At 51.5% G+C, this 21,673-nt stretch overlaps 6 protein-coding genes across 6 annotated transcripts; 2 read left to right on the top strand and 4 right to left on the bottom strand.

Annotated features, from left to right (window-relative positions):
• Positions 1-1,489: 1,489 nt before the first annotated feature.
• EDD37DRAFT_297788 (Polymerase/histidinol phosphatase-like protein) lies at positions 1,490-2,696 on the bottom strand. Its single transcript, XM_062811179.1, has 2 exons — positions 1,837-2,696; positions 1,490-1,782 (listed from the first exon to the last, which is right to left on the bottom strand). The coding sequence occupies exons 1-2, from the start codon at positions 2,530-2,532 to the stop codon at positions 1,528-1,530; spliced, it is 951 nt and encodes a 316-aa protein (XP_062674075.1). The 5' UTR covers positions 2,533-2,696; the 3' UTR covers positions 1,490-1,527.
• A 2,779-nt stretch (positions 2,697-5,475) lies between these two features.
• EDD37DRAFT_624505 (uncharacterized protein) lies at positions 5,476-6,853 on the bottom strand. The gene has a single exon (XM_062816167.1). It carries the CDS (start codon positions 6,658-6,660, stop codon positions 5,800-5,802), a length of 861 nt encoding a protein of 286 aa, XP_062674076.1. The 5' UTR covers positions 6,661-6,853; the 3' UTR covers positions 5,476-5,799.
• A 221-nt stretch (positions 6,854-7,074) lies between these two features.
• Positions 7,075-8,601, top strand: EDD37DRAFT_298228 (uncharacterized protein). The gene is made up of 3 exons (XM_062811182.1): positions 7,075-7,111; positions 7,182-7,545; positions 7,650-8,601. The coding sequence occupies exons 2-3, from the start codon at positions 7,446-7,448 to the stop codon at positions 8,195-8,197; spliced, it is 648 nt and encodes a 215-aa protein (XP_062674077.1). The 5' UTR covers positions 7,075-7,111; positions 7,182-7,445; the 3' UTR covers positions 8,198-8,601.
• Positions 8,602-11,086: 2,485 nt separating this feature from the next.
• Positions 11,087-12,534, bottom strand: EDD37DRAFT_559787 (cystathionine beta-lyase; the record flags this gene model as incomplete). Its single annotated transcript, XM_062813815.1, has 2 exons — positions 11,087-12,262; positions 12,316-12,534. 2 exons carry the CDS (start codon positions 12,532-12,534, stop codon positions 11,087-11,089), a joined length of 1,395 nt encoding a protein of 464 aa, XP_062674078.1.
• A 3,218-nt stretch (positions 12,535-15,752) lies between these two features.
• Positions 15,753-18,743, top strand: EDD37DRAFT_298334 (uncharacterized protein). Its single transcript, XM_062811183.1, has 2 exons — positions 15,753-16,063; positions 16,113-18,743. The coding sequence occupies exon 2, from the start codon at positions 16,142-16,144 to the stop codon at positions 18,668-18,670; it is 2,529 nt and encodes an 842-aa protein (XP_062674079.1). The 5' UTR covers positions 15,753-16,063; positions 16,113-16,141; the 3' UTR covers positions 18,671-18,743.
• A 284-nt stretch (positions 18,744-19,027) lies between these two features.
• Positions 19,028-21,583, bottom strand: EDD37DRAFT_297907 (uncharacterized protein). Its single transcript, XM_062811181.1, has one exon. The coding sequence runs from the start codon at positions 21,225-21,227 to the stop codon at positions 19,383-19,385; it is 1,845 nt and encodes a 614-aa protein (XP_062674080.1). The 5' UTR covers positions 21,228-21,583; the 3' UTR covers positions 19,028-19,382.
• Between the last annotated feature and the right edge of the window lie 90 nt (positions 21,584-21,673).

Consider the following 21,673-nt stretch of genomic DNA (forward strand, 5'->3'; position numbering starts at 1 on the left):
CTCCGACCAGCCCGTTGATGCGGCCACGTCCCTGGAATAACGACAACAGATGCGAGCAGAGGAAAGGTTCAACAACAAAAGGCGATCCTCCCGAGACATCAAAACGTCTGTGGGGATGACGCCTTGAAGCATTAAACTCGAAACTATGCAGACCGCCTCGAAACACTATTCCCTCGCAAGGAAGAAAAAGCTGCATGGGTGTATTTCGAGCCGAAAGGATAAAAAATATTGACGTCGGATGCCACCAAACTACCGAACGACGATGGAGCCCGGAAAACGGAACACGATGCACTGGAAGGAACAAGTCTCAAGAGGTACGTACCTACAGTCACGTAAAGGGGAGACCAAAAAAGAAAGCACCACCTTACAGTGCTACCCTACGCTACAGAAGCATCTTTCAAGCCTCTTACGATTTTCCCAAAGGGATTTTTCCGACCGTTCATGACGATGACTCGGATTGTCTCTGCGGCGCGTCTCTACGCATCCAGGACTTTTGCTACCCACCTCTGTCCACGCCCTGCTGCCTCCAAAACTTGAGCTGCAAGCAGGCATTATTTGGAGGCACACTGGAGGCTTTACAATCCCCCACCATGCCAAATAGAGGTTTGCTTGGTCCCGATTGCAGGGCCCCATCCTTGCGCTCCGCACGCACGCATCTGTCAGCGCTGTGTGTACAAAGTACGTAGCTTCGGATCGACCGACATTTGGGATTCATGCCTTCCCTCGCTGCCTTTTGGATTTGGTCTTCCATAGACAAAGCTCCACTCAGCAGTTGCATCAATTGTGTGTGAGTCTCTTAACTTAGCTCTCGGTGCGTGCTGCAGGTGGTCGACACCGACCCCGACCCTGACCCTGGATCAGCAATGCTGGCTAGTGTTGCCATGCACGGGTTGCGCCGGGAACACATCTTCACCAGCCTTCTGGTCTTTTTCTACTCATATTGTGGCCGATCTCCGCACGGCAAATATCCATCAGAGCAAAATAGTGTCAGTGTCGATCAGCATGCGACCACAGGAAGACAGCGTCTTGCTGCCAACTTTGACCTCTGCATTCGAAGCATCGTCGCCTTCCTCCGTCAGCCAAGCATGGTGGCCTTCTGCAACGCTCAACCACAAACCATAAAATCCCATGTCCACCCCTTGCAGCATCGTGGCTAGCCGAACCAATCATCACACCTCAAGACCCGATCATATATGTAGACACGGCGTCCTCTCCGAAGGATCTGCACCTTTGCTGTATGCTCCTCCGGCTTGGATGCCCCATAAAACACTGGATCAGCTGTTTTCTGTCTCATGGAGTTTCTCGGGGAGATCACCCGACTCAATGGCGGTGAAGGAGGAGCACATAGATCTACCTTGTTTAGATATATCAGTGATCGGTGGAGGAAGTCAACAAGCCAAGGCCGTCGAGCATGTGCATTCATCCCACGTTCTGACAAACGTTCGTCAGTGAGTGCTTAGTGCATCACTTGCCCTACGCTGTGCGTAGTTGCCAGCAAAGCATGCAACCCCGACCAATCACTCCTGACTAGTGATTAGGGGTCTCTAAGCTCTTCCAGAACAGGTGAGAGCGCAATTCACGCAGCCCGACGTCCTCAACGCCTAGGTATGGAAAGCGATGGTCTATCTTTCCCTGGGCAAAACCGCCACGTCGTATATAGGACAAAGTGGTGATGCCTGCCTCATCAAGAAAAGGTAACAATCGACCATAGTTCGTAGCGACATGGTCCACACCATGACTGTCATCAGAGAGACAGAATTGGAGCTTTCGCTCCAAAGCAGCCTACGCCATGAGTTTCTCGCTGGACAATTGTGGTATTCGTGGGGTAAACATTACCTGGCAGATCTCTAACTTTGGATAAGGCTCATCCATGCCCTTACGTAAACCTGCAGTGTTGATCTCGAGGATTGCCCCGTATGAGGAAATGTAGTCAAGATTTCGCAGAATTTTCCGCCAGACTTCAGGCATAGCCTTGAAGCTGCCATTGGGACTGTCGCTCATCAGTCGAATGAGATCCAAGTGTCCCACCACAGGCGGCTTGAGAGCCTTCAGCATGGCTAACTGAGCGTCGAAATAGTCTTCGAAAAGCTTCTCGTCCGACCCACCCGAGATCTGGCGTGCTTGTTGGTACATCTCGCTGTCATAGTCGATGGGGACTGTATGGACGTGGTGGACTGATCCAATGAAGAAGTCATATTGGTGCGTTGCAATGCTCCGCTGCACAAGGTCGGCTGACTCGGGTCGAATCCATTCGCCTTCGAAACCAATGGGTAGCTCGATCTGCTGTCTGTACTTCTCCCGCAATCTCGAGGCCTCGGCGAAATAGGCGCTTTCGTTGTCGAACTGAGATGCAAGGGTCCTCCCTGCATCGATCTCTTCGGGATATCGATCTTGGTCATGCCGGGGCATGTGCTCCGTCATTGCTAGCATCTGCATCTTCTTGGAGATGGCCACCAAGACCACGTCTTCCAGACTGTCGCGCGCATGGCCTGGACAGAATTGACCGGAATGGCTGTGATGGGAGAAGGGCATCTTGCGGACTGTCGCGCGTCTGCACGGGCAACTCGTTGTAGCCTAAACCTGAATGAAGGGGAAGGGTGCGACTGCTTGTACATGCATTGTGTCCCGCTGTCAGGATGCACACGTCTGCTGGTGACTTTCCGCGCCGATACGAAAACGAATCTTGAAGGTTCAACATGGAGGATGGGATTTTAGACGTGATCAAAAACAACTCGACGACATGAACGGTGCCGAGGTAGGGCCGGGAGTAATTCCAATTTTTACCTCCGGAGTTTGTTCCCAAATACCCAAATATCGTACCGAGTACTCGAAGTGAACCATCTCTGCTACCAACCTCACTTTCGAATACTAGCATCATGAAAGTAGCGCCCATGGCAAAACCGGAAGATTGAACAGTTCGATCACTGCAGATGTTCGGTTTGTGCGGGTCTCACCATTGTCAGAATCCGAGCAAAGATGACCCCCATGTCGAGCTTCGTTTCGAATGCTCTCCTTCGAAAGCACAAAGCCTGTACTACCTCAGACGGACCACATGCAAGGAAAGAGCTCCCGTTGTCAGGCCAGACTTGCACCTCCCTCAAAGAGCCTGGAGCGAACTTTACTCTCACATCCACCAATTTTCTTCGCTAAATGGGAAGTGTTGAAAGTGTAACTCCGCGCATTCGAAGGGAAAGTTCCAACCCCATGGGCCTCACTCCTTCTTTCCACGTGTCCCGCAGGGAACTGTCACTGAAGGTTTTGTACTGTCTACCACGAAGAACTTTCAATCAGACTATGCTACCTCCTCGGAGGGGTGAGTGTCACGGCTGGTCAGACTATTGTTAGAACCAAGACGGTTCCGCCCAAGGTTGACCGCTGTTCCACCAAAGGAATGTGCAAAAGTCTGCGGACCGCGAATACCACCACGTTTTTCTGATGCTGTACTTAAGGTTAGGATTTGATCAAGTCTCAGATCCTACATGAACTCCCTTGCAAGGTCATTTTTCACCACAATACCCAGATGGCAAAGTTTTCAGATACCATCTTGGCTCCATTGACGACAATTTGAGTCGTGAATCCGAACCATACCCAACTGGACACGTCCAGCCGAGGACATTTCCACCATTCCTGAACATGATGGAGACACTAAAAGGCCTAAAGGGCTTAGTGAGGACCAGGATCAACCCTGGCACGCCCAGCCTGTCGGTCCCCGCATACTGAAGGTAGGGATCATTGCCACGTTTTTAGCGGAGATCCACGAAGATGTCCTGGGTATGCGAACGTACTTTGGGCAGTGTTACCGTACGCCGGAGCGTCCAACAAGAAGGACCAAGCATCAGTGGTGGATGGGAGAGCTACTCAGAGGACCCGGCACCTTCCCCAGGACTATGCATGACCCGGCCGAAAGAGGATCATGACGATAGTCCATGCAAGGTGAAGTTATTCTGGAAAAGCTTCGTAGAACGGCACGCTCAACGTCCTCCGGGGAAACACATAAAATGACCGGATATACACCGAATCGGGAAGGAGAACGGTGGTCGAAAAGTCTGGGCAATGATTTAGCGCTGTCCTGATTTCTCTTACCGTGGGTATAGACTTCCTCCGTGGAACGCCGGAGCGTCTAGACTCCCGTCGACCTGCACGTCACTGATCACAATCCCACGTGGCACCGAGGATTGTATGCTTCTGCACAATAAGAACTGATCCGGAAAGTCGGTAAAGGAGAATTTTCCAGAAGCGGAAAATGTGAACGTTCTTTTACTTGTGCCTTGAGATATGTCCAGCATTGACGTTAACAAAGTCTCTCCTCCAAACTCAATGTCATCAGAGACAAATTCAAGAATTCGACACGACTACTAGTATGTGATGACAGCAGACACGGCGTCGGCACGGGATAACGCACGTTTCGAAAGCAGTGAGGCGCAGAGTTTGTCCGACAACCCCCAATGCACTTCGAAAGCTGGGGCAGATGTCGTCGGTTTCATTCAGTGGAAACATCCGCATGTTGAGACTTGCTAGGACATCTGATTGTTTTCACACCTGTCCGTCTCGTATTCGCGGCTGAATTGTGCATGGCGATCTCCACCGGAGCAGCATCGCCAATACCTTCCATGGTGGATCAATTTTCCGCGGAGTCATCGTCCCCGTTTGATGGTAGAAAGTATTAGACGCACCGTGCATCACTGCATCCTGCATCGACGCGATCCGATGACAGACAATCGATACCTGTACCCTGCAGCGACACGCGATCACGTGGCGGTAGTCGCTATGTAAGCGTGTTCGGGATGAGTTGCCTACCCAATTTGGCATTGCATACCACAAGTTTCACTACTTACGTCCAAGCTACTTGTATCTTGTCCGAGACGCATGTCCACAAAAGCTGGAGCGAGAAATCAATAGCGAGCCAGGAAGGCGTTGAGACTGCATTTAAACCTTTATCGAGAGCACCGTATTCTTGAGTTGAGCCGTGTTTATACTAGTAGCCTTACCAAGTAGACGTACAACTCAGGTCAACTTTCAAAAAAAGAACCGAAGGTCAACTCGAGTCAAAAAAAGATGTCTCAGACTCTCAACTCAGCTCAAAAAAACTTCGCGAGGAACAAGGGACTCGAACCCTCAACCTTGGCTTTTCAGCATGATCAGAGATAGCAAGACCATTTAGGAGAGCCTTCAAGGTGTTAGATGGACTTCAACGAGTACAATATTGACGTTAACTCACCACGCGCTACCATTGCGCCAATCCTGAAATAAGTTAGATAAGTATGGCGTTGGATGAGGCTATATTGCTTACCCCCCTGCTCGAAGCAGATCGATTGGAAATCTGTGTCAAGTTTTGACAACATTTCACCCAGATTTTTGGGTCTTTTTATTATGACGTTTGGTTATTTTTCACGTGACCTGTGGGAAATAGAGTCCAGAACCTCAGAGCTTGGCGTCGTCACAACCCCCTTAAGCTCTACTCTCCGCAGTTTATTTGATAAATACTTCCCCTGAGGATATCTCTTACAGCTGAATCTGGTTGCCAGTGACGCGAGGCAAGACCAAGACTCCTTTCTGTCCAATGCTACTGGCCGCCTTACTTGAACACGAGCAGATTATCGATTGTGAGACCTCTCGTCATTCGGGGATAGTTGGTCATTCGTACAGTTTGCAATATTCTTTTCCAGATGGCAGCTTGAGCATCATGCATGTACGTGTCCAAGCACAACGCAACCCCCTTCGAAGGATCGGTCTTGCATCTTCCCTGTCGGTCATGATGCCGCAAACACAGTCAGGCTCTGCTTGTCATGGTAGCACCTGCTAGGTCCCAGCTGCCTTTGCCGCCTGAGCGGGATCTGGATAATAAGACCCTGTCCCGCTTTCGTGCGTGTCCTGGACGGGCTGCGCAGTCGGGTCAATCGGATGATAATACGATCCTGCCGCTGCCTGTCCCTCAATCGCGGATCCGACCTGACCGGGTACATGATTGACAGGGCGGTTGCCCATCTGGCCGGGCTGTTGTGGCGCAACGGTACTCGATGAACCATCGGCATACAAATGAGTTCGACCATCTGCGCTGAATGATGAGTGCGGATCAATTGTGGCGTGCTGTTGGGGATCGGCAGACATATGGAAACCATCGTTCGTGGTAAGTGGCACTCCTCCGTGAGAAGCTCCAATTCCGCTCGATCCCATATGAAGTGTACCATTCCCTGCGGTCTGATTCAAGGCACTGTTGACAGCCGCTCGTCCCGCCGCCCCTGAGGCACTTTGCAAGGTCGCAAAATGATTGAAGACCGGCGGTTGCATTGGTCCCATGGCATGACGATCTGCTGACCCGTAGAAATCGGTGACAGGTCCACTCACCACTGGGTGATTGCCCGCCGGCCCCGTTGCAAGTCCTGGTGCCGGCTGGGTGGAAAGCCCAGAGCGATCTCCCTCCGTGTGAGTCGCTCCGAAGAACGGGTACCCTGGCTGACTCGGGCCGCCAGAGTGGCCTCGTCCTGGCAAATTGCCGTAAACTGCACTTGGAGGAGGTGTGGTACCTCTTGGAGGTGCGTTTTCAGCAGCTCCCCCTCCCACTCCATGGAAAAGTTGCCCAGGTCCTGGAGCTGGCACGCCTGCAGGTGGATAAGGTGCATTTTTCCTTGCTGATGGGATTGGCGGTTTCTGAGAATCCATGCTCGCCCAGTCAAGGGTCGCTGGTGGTAAATATAAAGATCCGGTACTGAATTACTCGGTGGCTCACCTCCTGAACAGATGAGTGCAAGGCGAGTGAAAGTTTCTGTCAGGTCAACACAAGACATCGTGAGTAGTGGCATCAGCAGGGGTGATATATATACATTGTGATATGTCAACGCAGCCGCATCAAGGCAAGTCATCAGCCCCAAACTGCCTTGGCTTATACTCGAGATGTACTCTGATCCTCGCACCGAACGCATCATGACGCCAGTACGGTCGTCCTCTACCAAGGCAAGTCTCACGTCCAAGCTGACATGAGGCTATTTGCAGGCTGATCTGGGTCCAATTTCTCGTATCGGAAGCGACCTGCCCTATACGGAGAGAAAGTCGCTGCATCGCATTGATTGGGCTAAAGTGCAAATACTGTAAACATCCCTGTCTGCCAGTGAAGGTATGTATCGTCTGATTGGTGCTCACCAATATATGATCTCCTTTTTGAGTAGTTCGCTGACATTGATAAGCTGATATTCATATCACCACATCTCACTCCAATCCCAGTATCACGGCCATGCCCGATCTATACCTATGTATCCGTCAGCGTATCACCGCATCATCGCTCTCTAAGCTATGCGCACGAGCATTATCCACATATAGATTTTACCACGAGGCATGTTGCACAGGTAAGCGCAAGACGAATCGTATAAATGGCTCTGAAAGATACAGCATTCGGCCAGTAACCCTCAAAATCGTTGTTCTGCGACCAGCAAAAGTTGAAGGATACTAACATGGGTTCGAATGATGATACATCTGACGACCAGCTCAATCAAATACTCCAAACGATCCAAGCAGCTGTTCACGAGTATGGCGAAGTGCATAGTGCTGAAGGTGCGTACTTTCCAATGTGCGAGACCTGATAGACCTTTATAATTCGACCTAAGCGGCATGCCATTAGCCCGTCAATGGACAATGGGCTGATTGACAAATTTTAGGTATGGACGAAAGCGAGCAACAGCCGACTTTGCATCAACATTCGAAGCATATATACAACTTGAGCAATGAATATCTCAGCTATGATCCCAACCACCTAGGTGTCAGGAAGCTCTATAAATGGTTTGGCCAAACGATTCGTGGCCAATTCCCGGGTCATTGCAACATGGATCCCGAGCAACACAAACCATATGACCGAGTTGCGGTTGGGGATAATGATGACATGCCCGATATGGATCCGAGTTTGTGTGACGATAGCGAGGACGAAGGTGAAAGGCATGGCAATGAGATTGAAGATCATGATGGGTGGGATGGTGGCAAGGACGGACAGGAGCATGAGAATTATGACCACGATAACTGGAACGACGATGGTCAACGCGGTCAACACGGTCAGGATGACCAAAACGGTCATGACAGCCACGATGGTCAAGACGTTGAAGATGACTATGATGGAGCAACTGATTCTGACAACGGAGGTGACCAGCATCAGGGTCATCATGAAGGCTCTCATTACGGGCAACATCATGATCAGGTGGAAGATGACTATTAGATCCCACGGTCTCGGCACAACATCGGTGTGACGTCGTATATTGCGCATTCAGGTCGTACATAACAAAGAGGGCTGACACCGGGAGTCCATCTCGCTGATACAGTCGATACAGGTCCGAATGATTTCGATCTCAGTTGCAAGTAGTGTCGTCAAAAACTTGACCTGGGAAACGAATATTGAAGGCGAAGTTTCTCCGACTTGGCATCATCACAAACCACTCTAACCTCAACTTTGCATCCTAGTTGACTCTTCACAATGCCGTGCAATTGCACATCTATCCTCTCCTCGGGTTTCACATGGCACTCAATCTCAATGACACAGCGTCACTTCCCGCCTCAGTCGTATACTCCTCGCTTGCTCTGCCAGAGGCCACGAATATCCAGGGATTGACTTTTTATGGTGCAAGTCTCCACGATTGAGTCCCCACGCAAGGCCAGAGCTTGCAGGTTCAAACGCTGCGGACAGCGACTGGGGCATGCTTGCATGTCAAGAAGTGCAAAATATGCCCCTTGCGGAAGTGCCCATCGTCGAAACCCTACTCAGACTCCTGTGACAGGTAGAGCGACGTCTTGCTCTGACGAAGATGCCTTTGGTCCAAAGTTCCAAAGACGAGCTGAGGTTCCTTTTTACTTACCTTTAATCGCAGCACACGCAGCAGACTTGTTCGCCGCATACGCACCCATATAAGGCCCGCCAGGATTCGCAGGTCGGTTTTACCAAGATCTCTCATCCGACCTTCCCCATAAGCTTCCGATGAAGTGCATATCCTATACTCCTAACATATGGTATCTCCGTGGTGCAGAGGAACCTAAATCACGACCATTCCCCAGTTTTGTGGGTCTGAATAGTCTCCATGAGGAAGCATACTCATATCAAGCAGGGTTGCCGCTGCCCAAATTTTGATCGTGAAGATACTTGCGTTGGACGAAGTATATTCGGATCGGGGTCTTTTCAGCGAATCAGCTCCCATGCGTCGGTCAAATTCAATCGCCTGATTCGACGAGCATGACAGCATGTTAGACATTGCGGCTCGCTTCAAGTCTACACAACCTCCGCCACAATATTCCATCAAGGACTTCCTGTGCGAAGCGAATAGTAAGTAGGGAGTGACAGGTGTATCCGTCAAGTACATCTCATGATATGGATCGGTCAGATCTCGGCATACGTCTTCTTGTGCGGACGACAGAGGCCAACAATGACCAAATGCCGAAAACCGTTTACGCGAATCTGGAAATCACCCAACCCATGCGGCACGGCGACTGCTGCGGATGACTTGGGTGTCCCTCGAAGACGCTTGTTGAAGGCGTCCAGTCAGTGCACATTGCGCATACGACGTGCAAGTGCGAGTCACTGTCCTAACCACCTCTGTCCTCATGTGTGGTGGTGATGCTTTCCTGATCATGCAGCCCTGACGATCCTGGGAAATCATTTTGCCGCGAAGCATGCCGCCGTCGTCCCCAAGCGTGCTTTTGGACATGGCGGGCTCGCTCTTCATTCAACACCACTATCGTTACTGCGTATCTTAAACTTTGTCCCTCGTGACAACCGCTACAAAGGCAGGACTACCTTGCTCTGCATGCAAAAGCTGCGGCAAGGGTGCATTACGGCACGGCAGCAACGAGCAGGCTTGTACCCACCCGGCTGCCTGTCGCTAGGCCACCCTCCATACTTATGATGTCTCATGATCGGAGCGTACTGTCTTGTACGACGACATGTTCAATGATTATTACTTTCACCTTCCCTACTACAAAACTTTCAGAAGTACAGCACACCTCGCTGAACCTAGTTCCCAATGGTCGCGATGCTCAGCAAGGATGACACAAGGAGGGAACACGTCAGCCCTCTCTTGGCCCTACCAACCTGCAGTAAAGCCTGGACGGAGACAGGAACCCTAGAACAGGTGGATTGACACAACTCTTCTCGAGTGGAATTGGGACGAAGGCTGAAAACATCGCAGGCAAGGACCCGATCGCAGTGATTGTCCCATGCCGCGCCGCAGATCGACTATCATTGCTGATCCATGCCCTGCCCAGCAGCAACAGCATCATCTCTCTTTGCTTGTCCGAATCCAGACAAACCCTTTTGCTCAATTCCAGACAAAGCTGATATCACAGAACCTACGAGAGTGGGTATTATCCAGAGCCCTCATGTGCACTATACGTTCAATGTCGTTGCGATGCCTCCCTCAATCCGAAACCGAGCACACTGCCATGTCGAGCATAAGGGAAACATCGCGCCATCTATGACCGCCATAAACTCTTACAGTCTCAGGCGGACTTGGTGTCACGGAACCCAGCAGACCTGCCTCTGATGGTCAGGATCTTGCTGCGCTCCATCCGTGATGTCATTGCGGTATTGCCTTCACCACGAGGCGTATTCATTGCCGCATCGAGGGTGACAAGAACATTCCATCCGTAGACAGGGATGAAGCCAAGAGAGCTGAGAAAGATGAGGTGGTAAGCTGTGGGAACACTCATGCAATACTGACACACGTTTGGCGCTTGCCGCCTGTGGACTTGCGTACTTATCACTCTCCGACATCATACCCATTGACATACTCTTACGACCACACATAATACCCTTTGACCTCGAGCACCATCAAGGGCGCGTCTCAACATAGCAATACCATGGTGTTTGGGCTTCTGCCATTCGTGCCTGAATGGTTACAGAAAAGAGGAATGGTGCAAAAGGTGATCATATATTCACATATAACATTCTTCTCACAAGGAGATTGATTTTAAAGCCGTCCATCTCAGAAACGAATTTCCTTTCGAGTTCCTGAGAAACCATGTTTTATTTTCCACCAATTTGAATGCTTCTGAAACATGCACCGTTAAACAGGTCATTTCCCATCCTGGGAGGTCTGCACGAGCAGATCAAAATACTCTGTCAAGGCTCATTGACAGCAGCAGCGTCGGCAGCTAGATGCTCACCTTCTTCGGAGTGCTGAACGCCCACGGTGGCGTTCTTTGCATGGATACCATCAAGGGTGACGTTCATGGCGCCAGACTGCACCAACGCACTCCTCAGGTCGTCCAGAAGATCCTCTCCATCCTCGATTCCCACGCAAAGACGAATCAGGTCTTCGGGTACGCCTCGCTCCTGGCGCGTTTTTGCGTCGATGCTGGCGTGACTCATGCGACAAGGCATGCTGATGAGAGAGTTGACACAGCCGAAGCTGACGCTGATCGCCCACAGTTTTGCAGACTCAACAATCCTTTCGGACAATTGGATGTCGCCTGTCTCGAAGGAGAGGACAGCCCCGGGACCACGGGCCATGGAGTTGAAGAGGTCATATTGTGGATGACTCTTTAGCCCAGGGTAGCGGACCTTGAACCCGGCTGATTCAAGGAAGTTGGCGATCAACATCGCATTGCTCTGTTGCGCATCCATGCGGACTTTCAGAGTCTTGATACCCCGCATCAACAACCAGCAGTCAAATGGAGCAAGACCGCAACCAGAGGCGTTGATGGTAAAATATAGTTTATCGCCCAGAGCTTCGTCGTTGACGGCCAGTACGCCTGCCATGAGATCGTGGTGGCCGGACAGATATTTTGTGCCTGACTCATAGACAATGTTTGCGCCCAGCTCGAGCGGGCTTTGCAGGTACGGAGAGAGCATGGTGTTATCCACGCACACAATGCACGATGCGTTGGCGGCATGCGCCATGCTCGAGATGGTGGGGATGTCCACAATCTTAATCAAAGGATTGGTAGGGGTTTCGAGGAGAACCATGGTGGTCTTCTCATTCAGGACTTCCTGAACCTTCTCAGGTGTTGTGGTGTCGACATGATGAACAATAATTCCACCATGTGTAGACAAATATTTCAAAAGTCGATGTGTCCCTCCATACAAGTCGTCGCCGGTAATGACTTCGTCGCCAGGTCTCAGCTGGCGAGTTATAACGTCGAGGGCACCCATGCCGGAGGATACCACAAGGGCTCGTTTCGCGCGCATTATTTTCGCAAGGTGCTTTTCGAGGTGTGTGCGCGTAGGGTTGCCACTGCGGGTGTAGTCATAGTCGGCGATTCCCCCTGTGGCAGAGGTTTGCTTGAATGTAGCAGACTGTTGTCCTGGTTAGCAATGGGTCGGTCGCCTCTCGGAGAGTCGCAACTGACCTGATAAATTGGCATGCTGCTGGAGTTGTACTGATCATTGCCTTCGGAGAAAACCAATTGGGTCGCAAGTGCATAATTGCGACTGCCTCGTGGGCTCGAAGGTGCCGGTGAGGGCGGCAGATCATGGCCGTCGAGATCGACTTGTGCCAAAGCCTTGTTCATGGCGCTGAGCTTAGGGTTCTTCAAGGGCGGTGTGGATGAAGAACCTGACTCAGACATGGTGGCGGCGGGTGAACGGCGGTGGGGGAATAAGCTCGAAGACTTGGAGCGAGGATATTAGTATGCTCAAGAACATATGTACTCAGAGTGTCCGTTGAGGGAAACTCGTAGTACACCGAAGATGTTGTTATCGATGGTCTTTAGAGGTATATTACTCAAAGACGAAAAGAACTGAAATGCGGGATGAGAAGTGTGAAGGGCCTTTGATCGGAGGAGACCTTGAAAAAGTGGAGCTCCCCAGCAATGACGCGATCGGCGAGAACACTTTTTCCGACGCCGAGGCACATTGAACAGTCATTCCTTACTGCGGCATACAACTACCGATATCGCCAACTTTGGCTGCTTCGAGAGAAGATGTCCTTTTCTCGTTCCATCCATATGAAGGCACTCCTGATGTTCAGATCAGCTATCGCCTCGTACCTGGTCTACACGACTGTCGTGATGTTCCGTCTAGGGAACGATACTTTGTCGACGACTAAAGAATGTATCGCATCTAAAAAGCCGCCTGGAAAAAGGTGTCATGACAATCGATGTTCTCAGTTGAACATACCCACGTTCTCATATTGCCCGCTGACTGTATAGTCGACTTTGGACTCTTAGACTTTGAGGAGGGGATGAGCAACATCGCATCAGCCGGGCGGAGGTACAGAGAAGCTTGGAGCAGTTTCTGTCTCATTGCCATCCGATCACTGTTTGTCGGATGCTTTTTCTTCCCTTGTGAAAACTGAATGCGTTTGCAACGTTACGAGATACAGTACCTATCCAGTCAGGACGACTTCCCGCTCTGAACCAAAGCAACTAAGTCTGACTGAGTCTTGCTGTCTAGCCAGCTCAATATTCTAGTGCAGACCTGGCCGTATTCCTCGACTGCAAAGACTCGGCATGATTAACAGAAAGGTGTGCGAACGTCTGCAAAACGAGCGATCTCAGTATGTGAGCAAGGCTAAAGAAGGAGGACAGCATAAGCCAAGGTGAGATATATACCTCGTATTCTTGCATGAGCGGTACGAAGCAGCAGCAACATGATTGTTTGAGCGTAATCATGCTGAAACAGAACGACGCAATCAGGCGTGCTTTGCCATGCCCTACTGTGTATGCTCATGTCAACAGATGGAATGTTTGACCCAAGTCACAACTGTCAAAATACTACTGATCGGCAAGAAATCATCACACTCCTGATTCCTGAAGTAGCATTATCCATACCAGAAGGCTGGTTATTGTGTACTATAACTGGTATACCTATGCATGGCCGGTGCAAGGACAGCAGTTCCCAGAGCACACGCCAACCCAAGTTCATTGCGCTCAAGGACCTACCAAATATCATATGAAACGATGATGGCATGCACATACTACGTAAAGGTGCATTATTCATGGTTGTTTGTTATCTTGTGCCAGGGGAGTTCCGCCAAAGAAAATCCCCGATGTCGATGCTCGGATCGCAGAAAAGCCAAGGCTCGTCAGAGTTCTCGAAGGCATGAAAACTTCAACGCGTCAAAATGAGGAGGATGGCTTGGTTGTATCCCTGTCCCCTAGTGGCATTTACCCCTGAATGAAACCACCGGCACTTTGGATGGCGGAACCCGATGCTCACCTGTGCAGGGTTTGAGCGATAATGAAATGCAACGTTCTTCATCGGGTATGAGTGCTCTTGTTTCTCGCATACACGAACGATGTCGTGCAGTCAACTGCAGGAACAGGATGTCTGCTTCATGCAGACCCAATACAATATATACTTACACCGGTCAACTAGGCGGTCTCTGACTTTGCTCCGGACGTACAGCAGCTGCGGTGAAATATTAATAGCGCGACATTGGTATTTGACGGTAAACATCATCAGTTTGGCCTGGCGCGACAAATGGAGACTCTTGTCTATCCACTGGAGGGCAACCATTTCGCCAGTCCAAGCCGATAGCGGTATGGCTGACACACCTGTTGGCTCCTGGGACCTTGACCCTGAAATTGCCATGCTTTCTTTGAGCGGGAGAGGCTCTCACGGCTCTGTACCACCAACCCAAAGCCGCGTGTTTTCCCCTACAAAAATACCTTGGAGATGGTATGTGAGTTGCGGTGCTGTGCTCTCTCCGACGGTCAACTGTCTGTCTGCAGTGTCAGTCCTGGTCCCAACTGGACGCACCAATTGTTTCGGAGCACTGCCGTCGTAAGGAAAAAAAGGCCTCAATCAATCATGCCTTGATAGTGACAGACCTTGATAGTGCTCCTGTTCCCTCTACTGCATTCTGTTGGTGCGAAAGCGCTGGACACTTGTTAGGCATGCAACGTCAAAGGCTTCAAGCCTCTCCGCGAGATTGGGCGTGAAATTGGCTTGGAGCAGGAAAAGGCCAGAGCCCAACAGAGTGACAAGGGTTAAAAAGGCACGTCGTGTCACGTAAATTGAGCGTTCTGGCAGTAATTTAACCATACCGCGTCCGGGCAGGCTTGTTGATCTCCAGCGTACTTGGGGGCCATGGAGGCCGTCCTTGAGCCTCTGATCATTACTCGTAGGGGTTTAGACCTGTAATCTGGTACGGAAACAGGCTAACCAGATACTTTGTCAGGCGCCACGCTTCCAGGAGATCTTGCACGCCTTGTCTCGCCAACACACGCTTAGTTAGTTAGAGCTTAGAACCTGCACCAGGAACTGCACAGGGCTCCATTCCTCCCATGCGATCCCAGTGCTCCATTTGCTCTCCCTTTCCAAGCGGACATCCGACCAATTCTGGCACCAATGCTTTCGTTCACGCTCTCACCTGTTCATCTCTCGTCGACACCTCAACTTCGCCTTCGACGACCTCATCACCATTGAGCCTCGATGCACCGTCAACGTCGCCGTGGTCGCTATCTCTCGTTCTGCGACCGATAATCCTCTCCCTCGACTAGTCAATCTCGCCTTGACGGCCACAGCGCTCGTTTTCTTCGAATCGCCTTTGTTCCTCCTTGCCAGCACCCACCATTGCCGTGCTCGCGTTCATTCCTTTCAATCTTCGACAGTCAGCCATTTATTAGACACGATCGATCACGCTCTTTGAGAATCAATTCTCCCTTCTACGACCATTTGCATCTTGTCGAAAATCAATAGCCTACGAAGCCCCTTACCGCCCTTGCCGCGACCCTCAACGTTCGAACACCAGTTGACATTCACAATTCTGGGAATCGTCTTTGTCTTCACAATCGCTTGGCTGGTCCAACCATTGGAAGAAGCGTACGAATTACAGCTGGTTTCTTTGTGGGACAGTCCTGGGGTAATTTTAGGTCAAAGAGCACATACATGAGTCGGGCTCTTTCATGAAAGACTGCTCCCAGCCGTGAAAGACTGAACAAAAGACTCGACTGGACTTTGCAAGCGTCGACCGCCCGCGTTTTGTACTTGGGAATTACTCAGACGGACTGAGTCGATCAATACGCACGATACCTTCAACATCCGTCAGGAACCGATCCTGACTGTCACTTTGAGGATCGATTGATCCTAGCCACTCTTTTGATAAAGACGCTCACCCTATACACTCGTTCAAATTGAGAGCATCTGAAGTAGGTTGCCGGTCTTGCGCGTTTGGTGAGAGTTAGGCTGACAGTCTGAGCAGCAACTGTCGCTTCATTCGTCAAGTACAACATGAAGATCTCGTTTATTACCCTCCTCTCTGCGGTGGTGGCCGTCTCCTTCGCCGAGGCTGTTCCTGCATTAGATCCACGACGAGCGGACCTGAAACCCAGGTACTACTTTCCCAAGGTTGTGAAAAGACAAGTCACAAACGGGACGACAACGGACACTAGCAGCGACATCAGCAGCTCAAGCTCGAGTTCAAGCTCAACTGATTCGGGAGTAGGAAGTCTTCTTTCGTCAGTGGGAAGTGAGTTGTCTGGAGTCGCATCCATCCTTGGAAGTTCCTCAACATCAGACACAGCTTCGAGCAGCTCGGCGGACACTCCGGCAAGCACTGATGTGAGTGTGACTACGTCGTCCGATCCCGCCACGGGGCCAGTATCTGCTCCAGCCCCAAGCTCGACAGACTCCTCAATTACTCCATCTGCAACGAGCTCCGACCCGGCAGCGTCCATCACTCCGGCACCAACTTCGACGTCGAGTTCATCGGACAGCTCAAGTTCAAGTTCGTCGGACGACGATGGTATCACGCTCGGCCTGAGCTCAATTTTCAGCAGTGACACTTCGGTTCCGACTAGCACTGAATCATCCAGTGACTCCTCTGCACCGACTAGCACTGATTCGTTTAGTGTCTCCTCTGCACCAACTAGCTTTGCTTCCGATACTGAGTCCTCTACGCCTACACCCACAGACACGGCCTCTCTAGCGTCGATTACAGCCTCCGCCAGCTCGGTGCTTTCATCTGCAAGCGATGCTGCGACATCCATCTTGTCCTTGGCCAGTTCACTCGAGTCTGTGGCCTCCACAGCCTCAGATATTGCGTCCGTCTCCTCGGCCCTGTCTTCCGCTGCATCGGTCGCATCTTCGATTGCATCAGACGTCAATTCAGCAAACTCTGTCATCACCTCGGCGGAGGGCTCAGCAAATCCTACTACATCTTCCGACTCTTCTGGTGTGACTTCTGCTGTGAGCAGTTTCGTCTCTAGTGTCAGTGCGAGCGCTACAGATACAGATACCACACCGTCCTCGACAGCCTCGTTCTCGGGTACTGGTCCAGTCTCTTCGACACCTACTAGCTCGGATCCTGGAACCATTACCTCAACCCCGACAGATTCGGCCTCTGGTACTATAACACCGACCACGACACCCACAAGCTCTGCAAGCATTGGTACCGACTCAAACACCAATTCTTCTACAGATACCAATACTGCGTCACAGTCTGCTTCGACAGACACTGCCTCATCTACACCGACTTCAGCATCGGGCACTGCTTCAGTCAGCGCTACCGACACGAACTCGGCGTCCTCGACAGACACGACTACCTCCGCAAGCACAAGCCTTCCGACAGTGACCGCATCGCCTACATCGGAAACCGCAAATGCTACAAGCGCAGCTTCGGAAGCTACTCCAACAAGTACAGCCAGTGTGACCAGCCAGATTAGTTCGTCTGAGGTCCCCTCGACGACTGCCTCGGCGACTCCCTTGGTGACGTCTTCCGATGTGACCAATGCCACTGCAACAGCAACGCCTACAGCTACGGACACCAAAAGCAGCACTTCCGCGCCTCTCACCAACACGGTGAAACCCACCGGGACCGATTCTGCTACAGTGTTTACGCCACAGTCGAGCATTGTCGTTGCGACCTCGACCGCGCCGACGACTTCGAAATCGACCGCAACATCAAGCGCAGCTTCAATTCCAACCTCTCTGCCACGAGTTATTCAACCTCAGGGCGGTGTCCCGAACGCGCCAGACAACTCCACTTTGATCCAAATCGGCTTCACCTACGGTCTCAATTATGCATTCGTGGTCTCGTCGACAACTGCCGTCTCGCAAATCTTCTCATACCTGCCTGTCGGTATCTCGCATGGATTAGGCGATGATTCGAGCCAAGTGGTGATGCAGTACTTGCAGCCATACAATACTTTAGACACGCTCGGGTATATTACCACCCTTGCTATGGCGTACATCCCATCAGATCAGGTCGACACGTTGTCCTTGAACCTGCTGAACCCTAACTCGGCTCTTTACACCAACAGCAATCCGTCAGTGGTAACCTTGATGGGCATGATTGATCCTTCAATACCCGTCCTGCCTGGGTCTTCCATGGCCGCTGGTGGTACACCGGTCAGTTCGTCAAACAGTGCAGCCACCACGTCTGATGCCGGCACAACGGATGACGGGTCGCCAGGATCTTCGAGCACTAGTTCTAATTCTGCGGTACGGCCTTCGTCTGTCGGAATTGCAGTTGGAGCTGTTGCAGGCGCTGCCGTTTATGGTGCAGCCATGTTCCTTGTTGCCCGTCGGTACAAAAAGAGAAAATCGGGCCACCAGAGGTCGAGCAGCGAAAACTCAAGTCGTGGCCCTCGACCTGGAGAACAATCCAACCTCATGGTCACTGGCGCCCGTGGCAGTTACGGGACCCGCTTCAATGGGCGCATATCCCGTAACAGCGATCGCAGCGGCAATTCAGGTCGCACTGGACGGACGTATATCAGTCCGCCGGTGATGGCCGAGAACAGCTTGGGATGGAACTGATCCTTCAGGCGACGCGATACGCACAGAGATCTTGTACAGGGATGATGTAACATGGAAAACATCCCGATGCCCGTCTACGAAGAGCCATCAATTTTTTGTCATCTACATAGTACCTCTATTTCCTTTTTTCTAGTATCACCTTTATTTATTGCACTCTGGGGAGGGACGATGATTTGAATTGGGTTGAAGCCAAATTTTCCAACCTACACCACAAGCGTTTGGTGGAAGATACAGTGGCGGAGAGCGAGGCCTCTGAAGGCGAAGGCGCCGAAACCTGGCACTGGCAATGTTGGACATAGTTCAAAATCAAACATGTCATGCAAAGAACTGAATTGAGATCTGAGTTTCCCTGAAAAACGAAGTTTTAGTCTTGCTGTACTAGAAGAGATGTCTGTCGTGGTCCGCGAACAAGCCCAGTGTCTACTACCGTAACCCCTATTCCCGTTTCCTCATGAGCGTTGGTGTCGGCGTCGGTGACTCGTAGCCACCAGCATGGCCGCAGACTCCTACCATTTCACTTGCCCGGTTACACAGGGCACGCACTGCATACGCAACGTAGACACAAGTACGATGTCACAAAGGCGTCGCAAATTCGCCAGATACGACCCAACACACCATCAAGTTGCCATTACCTTCGCTTTCAACACGCCTAAAGTTATATAACCTATGTATCCTATAAAGCAACACCATAAACACCTGTCCATGTAATAAGTCAATCCCCTTTATCCTTGCCCGAACCGGAATTTGAAGCATAGGCGCTCTTGACTCGTCCTCGCATAGGGAAACGTTCATTGAGAAGGGCCTCTTCCGTCGCTGAGGACATAGATGTGTCGTCTCCAGCCCTGGTAGCACTCTGATCGACAGACTCACTGTTAGTTTCCAGCTCGATCAGATCGCCCATCTTATCGATCGCGGCGCCCCTTTCTCTCTTGACACCTGCCATCTTCTTCACCCATCCCTCGATTGCACCGCCGACTTCGCCCAAGTTCGAGCTGTTCGAGTTCGAACGTGTACTTCGTATCGAGTCAAAACTCGCGCGCGGCGTACCCCGAGGTGTAGGTTTGAGACTGAATCCAGTACGTGGTATAGCCTCTGGTGGGAGCAGATCAGGGAGGTACTGCGCGAGCTTGCGATTGAGCGGGTCATCCGCAGGACCAGGCCGCGAAGTTTCTGTTCTAAGACCACGTAGCGTTCCCACGCCACCAGGGCCTTGGAGGGCATCAGCGAAAGAGTTGCCAGTGACACTCGAGGAGCGCTGTCGGCCTGAATTGAGTCGAGGACCAATGACGGGACGGCGGACTGGTGAAGCGTTCAGAGATGCAGAAATCTGAGCGGCGTGGCTTGGTGGATGGCGAAGCTTATCGAAAGACGTCTTGGGGGTAGAAGCCGCGGATGCGTCGGTGGCTGTAACGTTCGATTTCCGTCGTGCCCGAGGAAAATACCCTAGAGCGCGTCGCGGAACGCGTAGTATCTCGATAGGCTCGTTCGAGTTGGGAAGTACGACCCATGAATCGTGCTTGAAGTCGATATCCTCGGATAGTGAGGTGATGAGCGATAATGGCTCACGAGTGAGTGTGGAGGAGATGGAGGGAAGGTAATTCTGAGAGTGATCAGGGCCGTTTGCTAACGGCGTCCCGTTTCCTGAACCCGAAGTTGTTGTTGCCTTACTGATAGATTTGTCGACGCCAGGGTCGAACAAATCTTTGGTAAGATAAGGGCTCTCGACTTTGCGGCCCTTGATGGTAGAGCCTTCCAGAGGGATCAGAACTTGTGTTCTGGTCTGGATGTTGTCATTTGGCCAGAAGCGATTGATCTTTCGGAAAGGCTCAGCCTGACAATTGTACTTAATCACGACCCCTGCCATGGTATCTGCTTTCTGGACTTTATGCAAGTACACAAGAGCGTCTTCGCCTGCGTCTGTTTCAGTGGCCGCTGCATCGGAGTCCCTTCTCTTATATCTCCCCAAGCTATCGCGATTCTCTGACGCACCTGCCAGCAGTAGCGCCTCTCTTTTCTTTGCCTCCACTAGTGCCTTTCTCTTCTCGATAGCCCCTTGTGCAGCATCGGTCGAAGGCTCGGATTTGGGACCCCATTTTGGGACAGGCGGCTTGGATGCGTATGATTTGTCCTGCTTGAACCAGATCGGCGTCTTGAACGGGCCATTTGGTTTGTCCTTGGAAGAGCCCGACATTTCGTTTCCCAACAGGGTCGAGGCCAGTCCTTGGAAGGAGGACCATGACTCCCATAGGCCTTGCCCTCCGGCCGCGCGATTTTGTGGCTCCGAAGGTGATCTCGTATGTATTGGATCTGAGCGGCCGTGTCTGGCTTTATCGATGGACTTGGAGCGGTTGACAGCGGTGTTCTTGTTGGGCGAGACGCCTCTGCTGGAGAGACGTGGTGGATTGGTGGAAGAGGAGGTGTGAACGGCAGTGGGGTCGTCTCTGGACTCGAGCGTGTCATCACCGAGATAGGAGATGAGACGGGCACCGCGAGGTCGTAAGGTGGAAGTGCTACTGTTGGCAGACTGGTACAGGCCGGTCTGAGAACTGTTGTTCATGGCTGGCCTGGTTGCCAACACGAGACATTGGAGACTGCCGACATAGGGTGGTCAGAATCGCGGGATAGGATGGACGGAAGCGATCGTAGTCGTCTTCGACTGGATGTTGGAGATTGATGCCTGGTGAGCAGGACAAGAAGTGCTGCGTGATGAAGTGTTCGGTCGAGGATAACAGGATAACGGTCGAGAGTGTCCACAGCCTTGGATGGAGGTGACTTGCAGTAACGATTGGGGACAGCGAAGCACGGGTAAGTTTACGAGTACAGGCGGATCAAATAAGGAGAAGCAGCGGCTTGCGGGGGTTGCGAAGGTACAGTACTGTATGACGACGCCGCTAAGGAGCAACAAGCATCAACGAGCCTTAGCCAAGCCGGCACCCTCACTATAGGTAAACGCCATCCTTTCTGCTCTATTTTGAATCACCATCCTCTCATACTCCGACAAGT

The sequence above is a fragment of the Exophiala viscosa genome, assembly GCF_022695815.1.
Source record: "Exophiala viscosa unplaced genomic scaffold EDD37scaffold_2, whole genome shotgun sequence".
Taxonomy (NCBI): Eukaryota; Fungi; Ascomycota; class Eurotiomycetes; order Chaetothyriales; family Herpotrichiellaceae; genus Exophiala; species Exophiala viscosa.

Coding starts and splice junctions, on each gene's coding strand:
- EDD37DRAFT_298228 (XM_062811182.1), top strand. CDS start 7,446: ATGGGTTCGAATGATGATACATCTGACGACCAGCTCAATCAAATACTC. Junction 7,546..7,649: donor CGAAGTGCATAGTGCTGAAG/GTGCGTACTTTC, acceptor GACAAATTTTAG/GTATGGACGAAAGCGAGCAA.
- EDD37DRAFT_297788 (XM_062811179.1), bottom strand. CDS start 2,532: ATGCCCTTCTCCCATCACAGCCATTCCGGTCAATTCTGTCCAGGCCAT. Junction 1,783..1,836: donor CAAAGTTAGAGATCTGCCAG/GTAATGTTTACC, acceptor CTCATGGCGTAG/GCTGCTTTGGAGCGAAAGCT.
- EDD37DRAFT_298334 (XM_062811183.1), top strand. CDS start 16,142: ATGAAGATCTCGTTTATTACCCTCCTCTCTGCGGTGGTGGCCGTCTCC.
- EDD37DRAFT_624505 (XM_062816167.1), bottom strand. CDS start 6,660: ATGGATTCTCAGAAACCGCCAATCCCATCAGCAAGGAAAAATGCACCT.
- EDD37DRAFT_297907 (XM_062811181.1), bottom strand. CDS start 21,227: ATGAACAACAGTTCTCAGACCGGCCTGTACCAGTCTGCCAACAGTAGC.